The sequence below is a fragment of the Prionailurus bengalensis genome, chromosome E2 (genome assembly GCF_016509475.1).
Source record: "Prionailurus bengalensis isolate Pbe53 chromosome E2, Fcat_Pben_1.1_paternal_pri, whole genome shotgun sequence".
Taxonomy (NCBI): Eukaryota; Metazoa; Chordata; class Mammalia; order Carnivora; family Felidae; genus Prionailurus; species Prionailurus bengalensis.
Window position 1 is genome coordinate 57,990,220 of NC_057352.1, and position 13,774 is coordinate 58,003,993.

The 13,774-nt window shown below is 54.8% G+C and overlaps 1 protein-coding gene across 1 annotated transcript in view; it reads right to left on the bottom strand.

Annotated features, from left to right (window-relative positions):
• Positions 1-5,306: 5,306 nt before the first annotated feature.
• COTL1 (coactosin like F-actin binding protein 1) overlaps positions 5,307-13,774 on the bottom strand; it is a 36,783-nt gene continuing 28,315 nt past the window's right edge. Inside the window, exon 4 of the mRNA XM_043599791.1 lies at positions 5,307-6,440. Coding sequence (XP_043455726.1) covers positions 6,330-6,440 — 111 coding nt within the window. The 3' untranslated portion in view covers positions 5,307-6,329. The remainder of the gene's footprint in view (positions 6,441-13,774) is intronic.

Here is a 13,774-nt window from a genome sequence, read left to right on the forward strand (position 1 = left end):
TCTGTCTCAAGTCTCCTCTGCTTCCTCTTATAAGGACCACCTGCCACTGGTTTCGGAGCCCCTCCCAAATCCAGGATGATCCCATCTGAAGATCCTTAATGTAATTACATCTCAGAGGCCTTATGGCCAAATTCGATCACGTGCGTAAGTTCCAGGGCACGGACACATCATTCGGGGACTGCTATTCACCCCACTACAGAGGGCCTTCTAGAAGAAGCAGATCAGGGCGGAGACCAGTCTCTTGTCCAGGGGGAGGGTGGGGCCTTCAGGAAAGTGAGGGGAGGACGGCCGGATCAGCGGTCCAAGGAGGGAAGTGCACAGAGCCCTGGCTGGAGAGACAAACAAGGCCTGCTATTCCCCCGGTGGGAAACTTAAACTTGATCCCAGGGCAATGAAGCCCCCCTCCCAGGGGGCTTTTAGCAAAGGGCTGATAAGGAGCTGTAGTCTGGGGAGGGAAACTCTCTTCTAAATTTAGGAGGAGCTTTTCTTTCTTTTCTTTTTAAGTTATTTTGAGCGAGAGAGGGAGCTGGGGAGGGGCAGAGAGAGGGAGACACAGAATCGGAAGCGGGCTCCAGGCTCCGAGCTGTCAGCACAGAGCCCGACGCGGGGCTCGAACCCACGAACCGGGAGATCATGACCGGAGCCGAAGTCGGATGGTTAACCAACTGGGCCCCCCAGGCTCCCCTCTGAGGTTACGGTTTAAAAGGCTATGACTCGACCCATCCCGACCAAGACAAGCAGAATCCAGGCTCGGACGATTGTCCCCGTTGGAAGATGCTTCTGGGTCTGCCTTCAAGGCACATCAAAGATGCCCGCCAGGTAGAGCGTCATGCGGTCTCCCCCAAGACACCTTCAGTTTTTCTTTGCTCTTATCTTGAACTACAGGGAAAAAGTGGCCATGGTTCTCACGCTGTCATGGCCCCATGGCCCCATGGCGCCATATTGGAGTTCGAATGCCTGGCATTTATCCCTCTTTCTTTAAAAAAAAAAAAAAAAAAAAAGTTCCTTTGAGAGAGGGCGAGAGAGCGCAAGTAGGGGGAGGGCAGAGAGAGAGAGAGAGAGAGATCGAGAATCCCAAGCAGGCTCCACACTCGGTGTGGAGCCCAACGATCTCGTGACTGTGAGATCGTGACCTGAGCCGAGATCAAGAGTCGGACGCTTACGTGACTGAGCCACCCAGGCACCCCGTCTCTCTTTCGTTGAATGAGAGCCCAGCTGCCAGAATTCCTACTACAGCCTGCCCGGAAGGACCACCTGCTAAGGGGCCCTGTCCCGGCCAACAGGCAGCTGGGGACCCGCGTGAGGCCAAGCAGCCTCTTCCTGTTGGGCGGAACGTTGGTGCTCCCTCCATTCCTGGGGCAGACCCACAGCATGGGCCTGGGTTCAAATCCTGCCTGGCTGTATTTCTGTTCACAAATATTTGGGGACATATCCCTGCCCCACTGGACTCCAGCCTGGCCATATGCCTTGCCCTGGCTACCCCAAAGGGAGGTGAAGTGTCCTCCCTGAGGTCACACAGGCTATAATCGGTAGAGCTGGGATGGGAACCCTCCCACCTCACCCGGTGCCGGCTCCCACCACCGGCCCCCCTCCCCATCGGGACGGCCGAGAGCCCCTCCCAAGCCCCATCCAGATGTCTCCCTGCTCTGGAGAAACACAGCTCGGGAGGTGTTTGTTTTCCCATCCGCCGAGCAGCAGGGATAGAAGGATCTGGACGCTCTATCTGTGCCTCGGTGTCCGGCCGGAAGCTGCTCACGGCCCAGCCCTTCCCAGAGCAAGAACGGTCTTCTGGGACCACTCAGAGAGTAGCCAACATAATGCGAAGATAACGTCGTCGTGCTGAGCTGTTGGCACGGTTCACCCACGGACGGGACATCCATGTGGCTGTCATATAAATGCATGAGGGAACACCGTGGTCTTGAGTGTGTGTCCCTCCGATTCACGCGTTGGAACCCCAACGCCCAGCATGATGGTGTTAGAAGGTGGCACCTTGGGGAGGAGACAGGGTCGTGAGGTGGGACTAGACCTCACGTAGGAGACCCCATGGAGCTCCCGCCCTCACCCCTTCCCTGTGACGACACAGTGAGAACCAGGAGAGAGCCCTCACCCGACCACCCCGGTGCCCTGACCTTGGACTCGCGGCCTCCAGGCTGTAAGAAATCAATCTCTGCTCTTTATAAGCCCTCCCGGTCCGCGGTATTTTGCGTAGGAGTTCAGCAGACGAAGACAGGTAAGTACTGTGTGCACGGTCCTGGTTTCTTATTTATTTATTTATTTAAGTTTTATTTATTTATTTTGGCGAGGGGGGAGGAGGGACAGAGAGAGAGAGAGAGAAAGGAATAAAAGCCCAAGCTTCTGCACTGTCAGCCCAGAGCCCAGCATGGGGCTCGATCCCACGAACCCTGAGATCGTGACCCGAGCCAAACTCGAGAGTCGGACGCCCCACGGTCCTGCGGTAGAGAGGAGGAAACTGAGGCTCGGAGAGGCGGAGAGGCGAAGGCACCGGCCGCCTCTGACCTGGCTCGGCCCGAGTGCAGCGGTGTCTCCTGTCCCCAGCGGTCACCTCCTCACAGCCGCCCTTTCGGCACCGGTTTCTTGCCTCTCTTCTGCAGCTCACCGAGAAGCGGGGGGCCGGGAAGCAGTGGAGTGACAGTAATGAGGACAGCCCCTCCTGGGCGGGGGAGGGGCCGCAGGAGGCCTGGCCCCAGCTGGGGCACCCGGGGGCTGGGCCCCCAGGGTCCACGTTGATCAGGAGCCCTGGGTGAAGTAGAGAAATAGGGGCCTCCCCCGAGGAACAATCAGCCAGGAGCCGCGAGCTCCGTGCTCCCCGAGGGCCCAGAAACACCAGGGCAACAAGTGACTTCTTTGACTGCGGATTGCCTCTGCCCCACCCCCACCGCCACCGCCACCGTCTTTGAGTGGGAGGCTGCCCCTGCCCTAGCAGATGCCTGGCCGCTAACAGGGACACACAGGCCGTGGCATGCCCCCCACTGAAAGGTGAGGTCCACGTCCCCTCCCCTTGAACTTGGGTGGGGGAGGCTCACGACCGCTGCCCCAATAGAATCCAATGGATAGGCTGCCACGTGACTTCCGAGGGCCACCCAGCCTCCCCCTGGTCCTCAGGGACGCTCGCTCTGGGGGAAGAAGTCCAGAACGCTGACCCCGCCAGGCCAGGGTGGGGGGGGCCACGCTGGGTGCTCACATCCACACCCCGCCGAGCTCCCGGACAGCTGCCCGTGTCGGCCGCCGGCCACAGGAGAGGGGCCACGGGAGAGGGGCCATGGGAGAGGGGCCACGGGAGAGGGGCCACGGGAGAGGGGCCACAGGAGAGGGGCCTGTGGCCGGCTAGCACGACCGGCCAGGCGGATCTGACCGCCACCGCGTTGACACCCTGCTGGTGAGAACCGCCCCGCTGAGCCCTTCCGGGATCCCCGGCTCACAAAATCAAGGGCAGAATAAACGGTGGCTGTTTTCCACCGTGCGATTCAGGGGAGCCCGGAACAGCTGTCGAATGACCAAGCGAAGGGTTTCAGAGCACACCGAGGCGGAGACTTGAGTAGCTAGAACCCCATCCCTACCCCCTGCCAGGCCCTGACCGAGGGGGGGATCAGGGAGGGGGGGATCAGGGCCCGTCCAGGCCTCTGCTGAGACGGGAGCTGCCGGAGGTCGTCCCCGGCAATGTCACTGGCCCCCTGCCAGGCGCTGGTTACAGGGGATAAAGAGACGCAGAGGCAAAGCCTCTCTCTGCCCTCGAGACCTCACGCTCCCCTCAGGTGCCCTCTGAAATCCCAGCAAAGGCCGGAGCCGCCACTTGAGATTAAATCCAAGCTCCTTGACACACAAACCCAGCTTCGCCCTTTGCTTCTTGCCCCGGGCACACATCCCCACGGAGCCTCTGTCCCCCGACCCCCTCCACCCACCTCACTGCTCCTCTCCTTCAGGTTTCAGGCGTCACCTCCTCAGGGAAGCCCTCCTTGATGCCTCTGACCAAGCCCAGGGCCCTCGTAACTTGCCCTCCTGGAGCCCGGCTTTTCTTCCAGAGGGGGCCTGTCCTGACCTGTAAGTGTCCCCAGCTCTCTCACCAGAGTTAAAACCCATGTGCCGCGAAGCTGGAGACCTAGTTCGGCTCGCTCCGTTCCGGGTGTGGGAAAAATCTGGGACACGCAGAGCTAACAAGACCTAGAGGTGGGCCTGGCGTCATGAGAGCGGAGCCCCGACGGGGACACCAGCAGAATCCTTCCCACCCCTTCTGCCTTCCGACCCATCCCGGCGGGTGGTAGGTATTACTGGTTTTGCAGATGAGGGAACCGGGGCCCAGAGAGGTTCAGTAACTTGCCTAAAGCCACTGAGCTTTAGGGAGACGGGCAGGCATTCAAACCCCGTCGCGGCTGGGGCAGGGTGGTGGTGGTGGTGGGGGGGGGTGCGGCGGGCTGCCTTCAGCCCTGCGCCGGTCTTGGGTGCTGTCCTGTCCGGCCCCACACTCAGCTCCTCTGCGCCCGCTGTCTGTGTGTCTGAAACTCCTCCGGCCTGATTCTGAGTCCCCCCCCCCCCCCCCCCAGGGCTGGCGTCCCGGAAGTACAGTTCTTTGGCTCGAGGACAACCTCCCAAAGGCTGTCGCAGCCCAGCCGAGGAGGGCGCTCTCCGTCAGCCTTTCCTGAAAAGCCAGCGTGGACGGTCCTGGCCACTCGGCAAATGTCACAACCCTGATGCGTCGTCACCCTCTCAAACGCAGGGCCTCTCCGCCGCCCTCCCAGATGCGGCGCCTGGGGCCCTGGGAGACGGAGGTTCGAATCCCAGCTCCGCTTTCTAGCTGGGCGGCCGCAGGTGACCCACTGAGTCTCTCTGAGCCTCAGTTTCCATGAAAGGGACACAAATGGCATCTAGTTCTTCAGGTTGTGGTTAAAAATTAAGCTACTGGGGCGCCTGGGTGGCTCGGTCGGTTGGGCGGCCGACTACAGCTCAGGGCATGATCTCGCGGTCCGTGAGTTCGAGCCCCGCGTCGGGCTCTGTGCCGACAGCTCGGAGCCTGGGTCCCGCTTCGGATTCTGTGTCTCCCTCTCTCTCTGCCCCTCCCCCACTCACGCTCTGTCTCTTTTAAAAATAAATAAGTAATTAATTAATTAAATTTAAATAAATAAATAAATAAATAATTTTTAAAAATTAAAAAAAAAATTAAGCTACTGAATGCGAACGTGCCTCTGTCCCCAGTAGCCCCATAAATGCCTCTTAGGTCCGAATAGGACAACTGCCTCCGTTGTTACAGGGAAGGAAGACGCTTCCTAAGACAAATGAGGCAAACTCGTTTCTTTTTGAAAAACAAAAAAAAACCACATTTATTTCTGTAAACTGTTTGAGGGCAGATGTTCGCAGCCCCGATACAGCACAGACTTCCTACCCCCAAATGAAATGAGCAAGGAAAGAAAGAAAAAGAATTGGACGCGTGAAGAAACAAGCCAATCTCATCTTCCTCTGAAAACAAAACTGCGTTTGGACGTGTGGTGTGGACCTGGGATGAACACCGCTGACTTTCTGGGGCCACGCGGGCGGGGGTCCGTTCCACCGGCGGCTCGGCGGGGGCCCCCCGAAAGCGAGGAATCGGGTTCTGCCCGAATCCCCACTCGGCACCCCGGCCTCCCTCCCTGGCGTCCTCATCACCTTGGGAGCCCCTGAAGCGAACCCTGAGAGATGCCAGGTCACAGCTGGACTCGGACCCGTGTCCCCACTCCGCGCCGCGCAGTGGGGTTCCGAGCAAAAGGGTAGGAACGAGCCGCTGCTGGGCGACTGTTAAGGCAAATTTTCTCTCTTCTCTTCGGTCGGAGTCAGGCTTCGATGTGTCACTGCCGGGCATGGGTAGCTTAGGCAGCTCTGAATGCAGGGGTGAGGGACCCCCGGAGCACGCTCTGGGGGGGTCCGAGCCTGACGCATGGGATGAACGAGGGTGCTCCCAAGACGGCCCCCCGACGGGCGCGGCCCCCAAGCCACGCGGGCTACGGTGTAAGAGAATGCCAGGAGAGGGGGGTCACCGCAGGGGGAGCCTCAGATCTGATGATGTGCGTGGCCTTGGGATCAAAATGATTTTTCCTTAGAACGAGAAAGAGCGGGAAAGGAAGAGGAGATAAAAGAAACATGTTCCGCGAGCTTCGGGAGATGGGGCGCAACAGGGCTCGGGAGGGAAGCGGGGAAGGGGAGGCAGGCGGCAGACAGGGAGGCGCGTGCCTCTCACTGCGTCTCCCGTCCCTGGCGGGCTGGTGGGCTGGTGGCTGAGGCCGCGGTCCCCTCCCCCGGGGGGCAGGCAGATGACTTTGCAAGGGGCAGGGGAAGGGCTGGGGTTACTCCGTCTGGGCGTCGTAATTGGCTCCCCCCGCCTTCTTGAGCTCGCTCTTGATGAAATCTTCCTCCAGCTCCTTCCGATCGCTGATCACAAACTCTTTAGCAAAATTCTGCAAGAAAAGAACAAAATAAAACACAGAGTTCCCGTGAAGAAGGGACAGGATCTACACGTTGCTCAGACGACACACGAGCGAGTCCTGGCACCTAAAACGCTAAGAAATGATCAAAACGACAATCGCGTGGTAGCGTGGTTTGGCAAGAGAAAGAAAAACCGTGACTGGAGATCACAAAACGTGTGACATCAGGGTACGGGGTAGGCCCGAGGCCAAGGATGTGGGGCCAAAGTCAGCCCGGGTTTGAATTCTGGCTCTGCCATTTTCTGGCTGCGTGACCTTGGGCAAGTTCCTGCAACTCCCCGGGCCTCAGTTGCCCTGTCTGTGAAAGACCAACCTGTCAGGAGAACAGCAGGAGAGGAGGCTGGAAAGCCCGGCTGGAACACCAGGCTTTCCAGAACAAAAAAGAGACAGGAAGAAAGACAAGTGGTGAGTAGCTTTTGCTCATTTCCATGGTGTGAATATTCCCGCAAGGGCTGGTTTCAGCCACAGCAAAGAGCCAAATGGGTATGGCCACTGTCCCCCCTCCCCCCCCGCCCCCAGAGGACACAGGCTTCAACCATAACATCCCACAGGCCAGGCACACGTGGGGCACGCCGTAAATGCCTGTGGCATGAATGCATCAAGCGGGTGACCGGGCTTATCCGATAACTCCGAGCCATGAAGAATCAACGAATCAACGGCCGTTGTGGTATGTGGGTCACAAGACTTGGATAAACAAGGAAAATTTCAGGATGGTGAAAGAGACGAATACAGAGAAACTTACCAAGGTACAAGTAACAAGCCTGAAGGTCAGAAAAATCATCCCCATTAAAAAAAAAAAAAAAAAAAAAGAAATCCACAAGGAAATTGTGTTAACAATTACCGCCATTATTAAGCACCTACGGGTACCAGACACGGTCACGCATTGGCAAACTTAAAACACTTCAGTGTGACCCAGCCATCTCACCCCCCAGAGCTCTACACGAGGAAATAAAGCACGCGGTCCCACAAATACTTGTACATGAATATTCATAGCAGCATCACTCGTAACAGCCCCAAAGTGGAAACCACCCAGACGTCCGCCGACAAATTGCAGTCTATCCACACAATGGAATATTATTCAGCCACAAAAAGGAACGAACGTCATGGATGAGTCTCAGAACCGTCACGCTGAGTGAAAGACACCAGCCGTGAAAGATCGCCTGCTCTATGATCCCTTTTATATGAAATGTCCAGAAAAGGCAAATCCACACAGACAGGAAGTAGATTGGCAGTTTCCAAGGACTGGGGGTGGAATGGGGTGACTGGTAATGGGGACGGGGTTTCTTCCGGGGGGATGAAGATGCCTTGGAACTAGACAGGGATAAGTGGTTGCACAACACTGTGAAGAACTACCAACGAACTCTATGTTTTGAAACGGTTAGTTTTAGGTTATGTGAATTTCACCTCTACTGGAAAAAAAAAAGTCACCATGCCTCCAAGAACAATGACTAAACCAGGGGAACACTCAAGGTTGAGCCTCACAGTATAAAGATAAACCATTTGCCGGGCCAAGGAACTAAGACTACTAACTGGGAGGCGAGAGGGGAAGGTTAATATTTATCAAGCAACTAATATGTGCCAGGTGTAGGCTCACACATTTTCTCACTTAATCCTCCCTCAGTAGATTAGCTGTATTCCTTTAAGATAAGACCCACGGGTTGGGTTTGGAGAGATTGTGTAGCCCAGAAGGACGAGACGTCCTTCTGACACTCTCTAGTCCCATTCCGTCATCCTGTGCCGTCTGTCCTCACTACAGTGAGGGAACACGAGTTGGGGCAGAAAGGGGAACTGAGAATTAACGTGTTTCTCAACCTGAGCCCAAGCGGCACGGCGGGGGGGGGGGGGGGGGGGGGGGGGGGGAGGCAGAGAGCAGACCCAGGAGGAGGAAGCCAACATCTCGAGAGGCCTCTAGCAGGAAGTCCGAAGTTCCCCTGCCTCGTGATAGCTATATATGGCAATCTAAAGAAATAAGAACACTCCTGTTTGTGTCTGTTAGCCATTAGAAGATTTAGATTAAGAAAAGTTTGATAAGGGCCTAAGAAATCTACAGTAAAAGTGTAAATGGAGCTATGCATCGTCCAACTTAAGACCACAGGTATATGGCAAACCAAATCACGGCCAAAATGAGGAACGATCCAGAATAATGGAACCCAGTAAAAACACGACATAACAATAAATGTAAATGAGCAAAATTACCCTCCCCCAACACAGCTATGTCTTAGACTACCAAAACCACCCCCCGAAACCCTATGCTACATACCAGAGACATGATTTAAAAACCAAAAGGCTAGTAAGAACGATGATTATACCGAACAAAAGTACATAGAGAAGCAGCCCCATCCGCTCCCACTATGGGAACAGCACCCGCCCTCCAGGGGGCCAAAGGAGAGGGAGGGGGTGGAGCCACATGGAGGGGGCCCCACCAGGCCTCACAGGCCTCCCCCACACAGGATGCTCGTCACCCCCAGAGGCTTCAGAGGGGAGCTGACACTTCCCCTGAGGGTGTGGACTCTACAAAAAGTCCCTGAAGGTCTGAGTCAGTCTAAAACCCAACTTGCATCAACCCCCTCCCTCCCCCACCTCTGTCCCTTTCCAGCAGTCCTCAGGACGGGCCTTTCACTGGGGAGGGGGGACACCAGCGCCCCTGGGGGGGGTGGGCTTCATTGTGACATTTCAAAAAGAGGCAGAAACAGCAAAACCATACGCCCATGGGGCAGAAGCTGCAAGAGACAGAGGCATGTCCTCACCAGGAAGGACACAGGGCCCAGAGCAATGCTAACACATAGGGAATTTTTCATTTTCTAGCATCCACGGTGAAAACAGTAAAAAACAAACAAACAAACAAAAAAACAGGTGATACTTTCATAGGATTGTATCTAACTTTATATATCCCAAATACTGCCATTTGAACAGGTTACGGACATACAGAATCACTCATGGGACCTTCTACGTTCTTCTCTCCGTATTAAGTTTTAGGAACCCGGTGCACATGGCCCACCTACGGCCCAAAGCGGTACAGATGTGCCAAACCTCAAGAGCTCAGCAGCCACGTGTGGTTGGTGGCGGGGCAGGTCTAGCTAGAACAGGAAAGAGTCTGAAAGAATAATGTGTTCAGTCAAGGAGAAACATGAATCATAAAATAGCTGAGCTGAGCTGACTGGAGGCCTGGAAATGCTCGTCTTGATCTGGAGTTGAAAAAAAAAAAAAGAAAGAAAAGAAAAAAGAAACCTTAACTCCGACATTCACCCCCTCCTTTGATTGAAAAGCAGCATGAGACCCAGAGAGGGGAAGCTATTCATCCCCGGGCACACAGCAGCCTCATGGCAGGGGTCCTGGGGGCAGGTCCTGACCCTAGTCTGTCCTGTCCTCTCCCTTCCTCTGCTCCAGACTGCCCGCCCCACGACAGCCTCTGTCATACCCTCAAGGCTGCCAAAGCCACATGTCATAGACTTCAAAGCAAAAAGGTGCCGGTCTGCAGGTAGGGTTACCTATGGTTCTAGAAAGATCTTCTTTGTCATATCTAAGAACACTCTGTCCCTGTCTGATAGCTTCCAGAAAGTGTCACTCCCCCACCCCACCCCACCTTTTTTTTTTTTTTTTTTTTTTTTTGCCATGGCAGGACTTTTCCAAGGAAGAGGCCCATCCATCTCAATCTGACTCAGGGATGGCTTAGAAACCAATAACCAAGTTGAGGACACATTTGTCCCTGAGACTTTTCTCAAGTGCATACGTGTTCATATTTCAAAGATGTAAGACAGACATTGTTTCCAGCGGAAGCTTCCAATGGTCTGTTCCAAGGAAGGCAACTCTAGAGGACAGGTTAGGAACCAGGCTCTGTACACAGCCAAGAATCTATTTGCAAAGTTGGTCTAAAAAGCGCTGGGGTGCCTGGGTGGCTCGGTCGGTTAACTGTCTGACTTCAGCTCAGGTCATGATCTCGCGGTTCGAGGGTTCGAGCCTCGCATCGGGCTCTGTGCTGACAGCTGGGAGCCTGGAGCCTGCTTCAGATTCTGTGTCTCCCTCTCTCTCTGCCCCTCCGCTGCTCTCTCTCTCTCTGTCTCAAAAATAAGTAAACATTTAAAAAAATAAAAAACACTAAAACATTTTCCGATCTTTGGTTTTAAACCATGTCATTTTCAAACAGCTCCCAACTGGCTGGCTTTAAACCCCTGCGTCAATCCTGAAGCATGCTGGGTGCCGCAGGTTTGGACCAAACACAAACAAGGGGCAGTTGTCCATTTGAATCTCCAGAAGCCGGCCCTCCCCAGGGACTTACCCCCCTCCCCCATCCTGAACTACCACTCCTCACCCCCCACTTCCCTGTCCCCCCAAGATTCCATCTCTTGGTCAGGTGGATCTGACGAGTGTGCAAAGGGCTTAGACACTCCATGAGGGTACCCAAGAATCGTTAGGTGATAGTTTGAGTGATCCTGGCTGGGTTCACCTTTGTTTGCAAGATTGCCAGGGGACTCTGAGATCCAAAGTTTCCTGAAACACTCGAGTGTGAAGGCATAGAGATCTGGCTCGTTCCTCTTCTCTCACCCACGATGATTCCTTCACCTCCACCCTTATTTTAGTGGAGGAAAGTCCGGGGAATTCCTGAGAATAACCAAGGCAGTGACTCTGGCATCACCTCGCCCTTGGAGAGAGAAGATAGCAAATCCAGCTGCACACCCAAAAGCTGGGTGGGACACGGGGTGAGCCGTGGGAGGACAGCCTGTCAGGGTAGAAGTGTCAGGTCTTGTACCCAGAACATTAGGACTAAGGTGGGTTGCGAACCCGTGCAGACAATGTGGGTGCAGAGGAGGGTCTGGGAAGAGAAGAGGAACGTGGAGTCTTTAACGGTGAGGTTTGTGATGTCAGCAATGCACATTCCTACAGAGCAGGGCATGGTAAGACAGGTGACCTTCATTGTATCCAAAGATGAGGAGAGCTAATGCAACTCACACAACCAACACATGCTTACGAAGCACCTACTGCACAGCAGACATTCTGCCAGGTCCCGGGAAGTCAAAATTCTGGTACCTAGGGCTCTCTCTGAGTCTGAGAGCATAAAAGGAGAAGCAGAGGACTCTAAAATGCCCTAAGGGAAGCAGCCAATGGCTCTGGGCCCTGGTTTCTAGCTGCGTGAAAGAAGAGGGCTAGGCAACAGGCTCTTCTGACACCTTCCCACCAGCCATCCCGGGTTTGCACTTAAGCCATCGGAGCGCGTGGGACAAAATTCCACCTCAGATGCCAGAATCTGATGGGCAATAGGGAAAAAAAAACTGGCACAGAAAAGCCAACTATGGGATTAGAGCCTGGCCTTCAAAAGGAAGGCCCGTCTTCAAAAGGAAGGCCAGACGTGGCCCGTCCCAAACCCTTGCGTAGACGTGTGGGGAATAGGCTCTCTCCTCCTGTGTGTGTGAGACACAAGACAAGACACACACTGGCCACGATCACGTATCTTTCCCCCAAGTGGGTGGAGATTAATTAGCAACCAAAGACCTCAGTGTGCTGAAGGAAAGCAGTTGGTACCCTGCCGCCTGAATCTTGCTAGGAGAAAGCACACCCTCCCAGGACCATGTGCCAGATGAAAATGCACGGCATCGAACCCGCTGGGCATTCAGCTGCAACCCCTCCTGGGCCCCCCACGCTTTGCCCTCCTACAACCATTCTAAAGAGCTTCAAAGACCCAGCTTCTCAAAATCCTTCCAGCAAAGTGTAACTGACTCAAAAAGAACAGGTTCTTATAACAGCCGTGAGTCATCAGAGAAACAAGAAAAACACAAACACCAAAATTGTACAGTCTAGTGTTCGGCAGGTTCGGGAACAAAGGCACATACGTCACCTGAGCATCTCGTGAATGGTGTGACCCTCCTTCGCGGGGGAGAGAAAACAAAGGCCACGAGAGAGGCACGCAGTCAGGTTTCAGGTGGGCACGATTCAGGGAATCGTCCAACGCAGACGGATGGCAAGGAGGCATGACATCCTAGAACACGCTGTGGGTAGGTCTGGGCCAAAACCTAATAGGGTCAGTTGTCCATATGCCTCGAATCCTGACCCCGGCAGGGCCACCCACCTCTTTAATACTTGGGTGACTGCCTAGGGTCTGACCCCCGCTTTCCTGACCGTGGACACTGACCGAAGCCCCGACTCCCCTCTGCCTGATGTCTGACTGCGCCTACGTCCAGATCAGGAATGTGGGAAACACACGTCACTCCTCCCGCATCCGCGGCAGACATAACCAATCGTGGCACTTTCCTCACGAGTCCAGACTTCGCATCAGAAGCCTCCTTAACCCAGAGCCCCAGCTGTCGACCAACTGGCAAGCACAGTGCAATCCGGGCTGGGGTGTTCAATTTCTGCCCGGTCAAAATCGTGCCTGTCATTTCTTGTTCCCCAGCCACGCCCACTTGGGGGAATGTTGCCCGGGAAATAATTCAGCAGATTTTTTTTTCCTAATTATAATATATACGCACAGATGTTCGTTGTCCGTAAACACCAGACTGTTTTCACTTTTCGACAAAAGCTGAATAAGTAAATAGCATCGCCATCAAACCCTTCATACACATCAGGCACTTTGATAGGGTGTTTTATTTAATTTTTGCGACTCCACGCGTCAGCCAGAGATGCTCGTCCCGACCTTTCAGAGGAGGAGGCTCAAACTCAGGTTAGGGAAGTAGCCCGACAAAGGTCGCACCTGCCGAGTGCTGGGCTGGGCCTGGGAGCCACGACTCACCCCGTGCTGAGATCCCTGTCGGGAGAGCGTGCCCGTGTGCACGCACACGGGCACTACGCTGAACACAACAGCACGCAGATGCTAAAATGGTGAAAGCACACTTACGAAGCGTTAAGAGGACGCAGGTATCTCTGCTATGACTAATCACCTTCGTAAAACACGTTCCATTGGCAAGGGCTCCACGGGAAGCCGCAGCAATCAGAAATCTCTGCGTGAGGTGAGGGATCACGGCTGATCGTTCTTTTCTGCCTTCATTTTGCCACTTTAAAAAAATTTTTTTAATGTTTATTTATTTTTTAAGAGAGAGAGAGACAGAGCGTGGCAGAGAGAGAGGGAGACACAGAATCGGAAGCAGGCTCCGGGCTCCGAGCGGTCAGCACAGAGCCCGACGCGGGGCTCGAACCCACAGACCGCGAGATCATGCCATGAGCCGAAGTCGGATGCTCAACCGACTGAGCCACCCAGGTGCCTCTGAACCGTTTTTAACAACCACAAGGCCCTGCGATGCACCACCACGGGGGAGAAACCAGGGTGCCTGGGGCTTGTTCCAGAAGGGAGTCTGAAAGGCAGCATATCCAGGGACAGA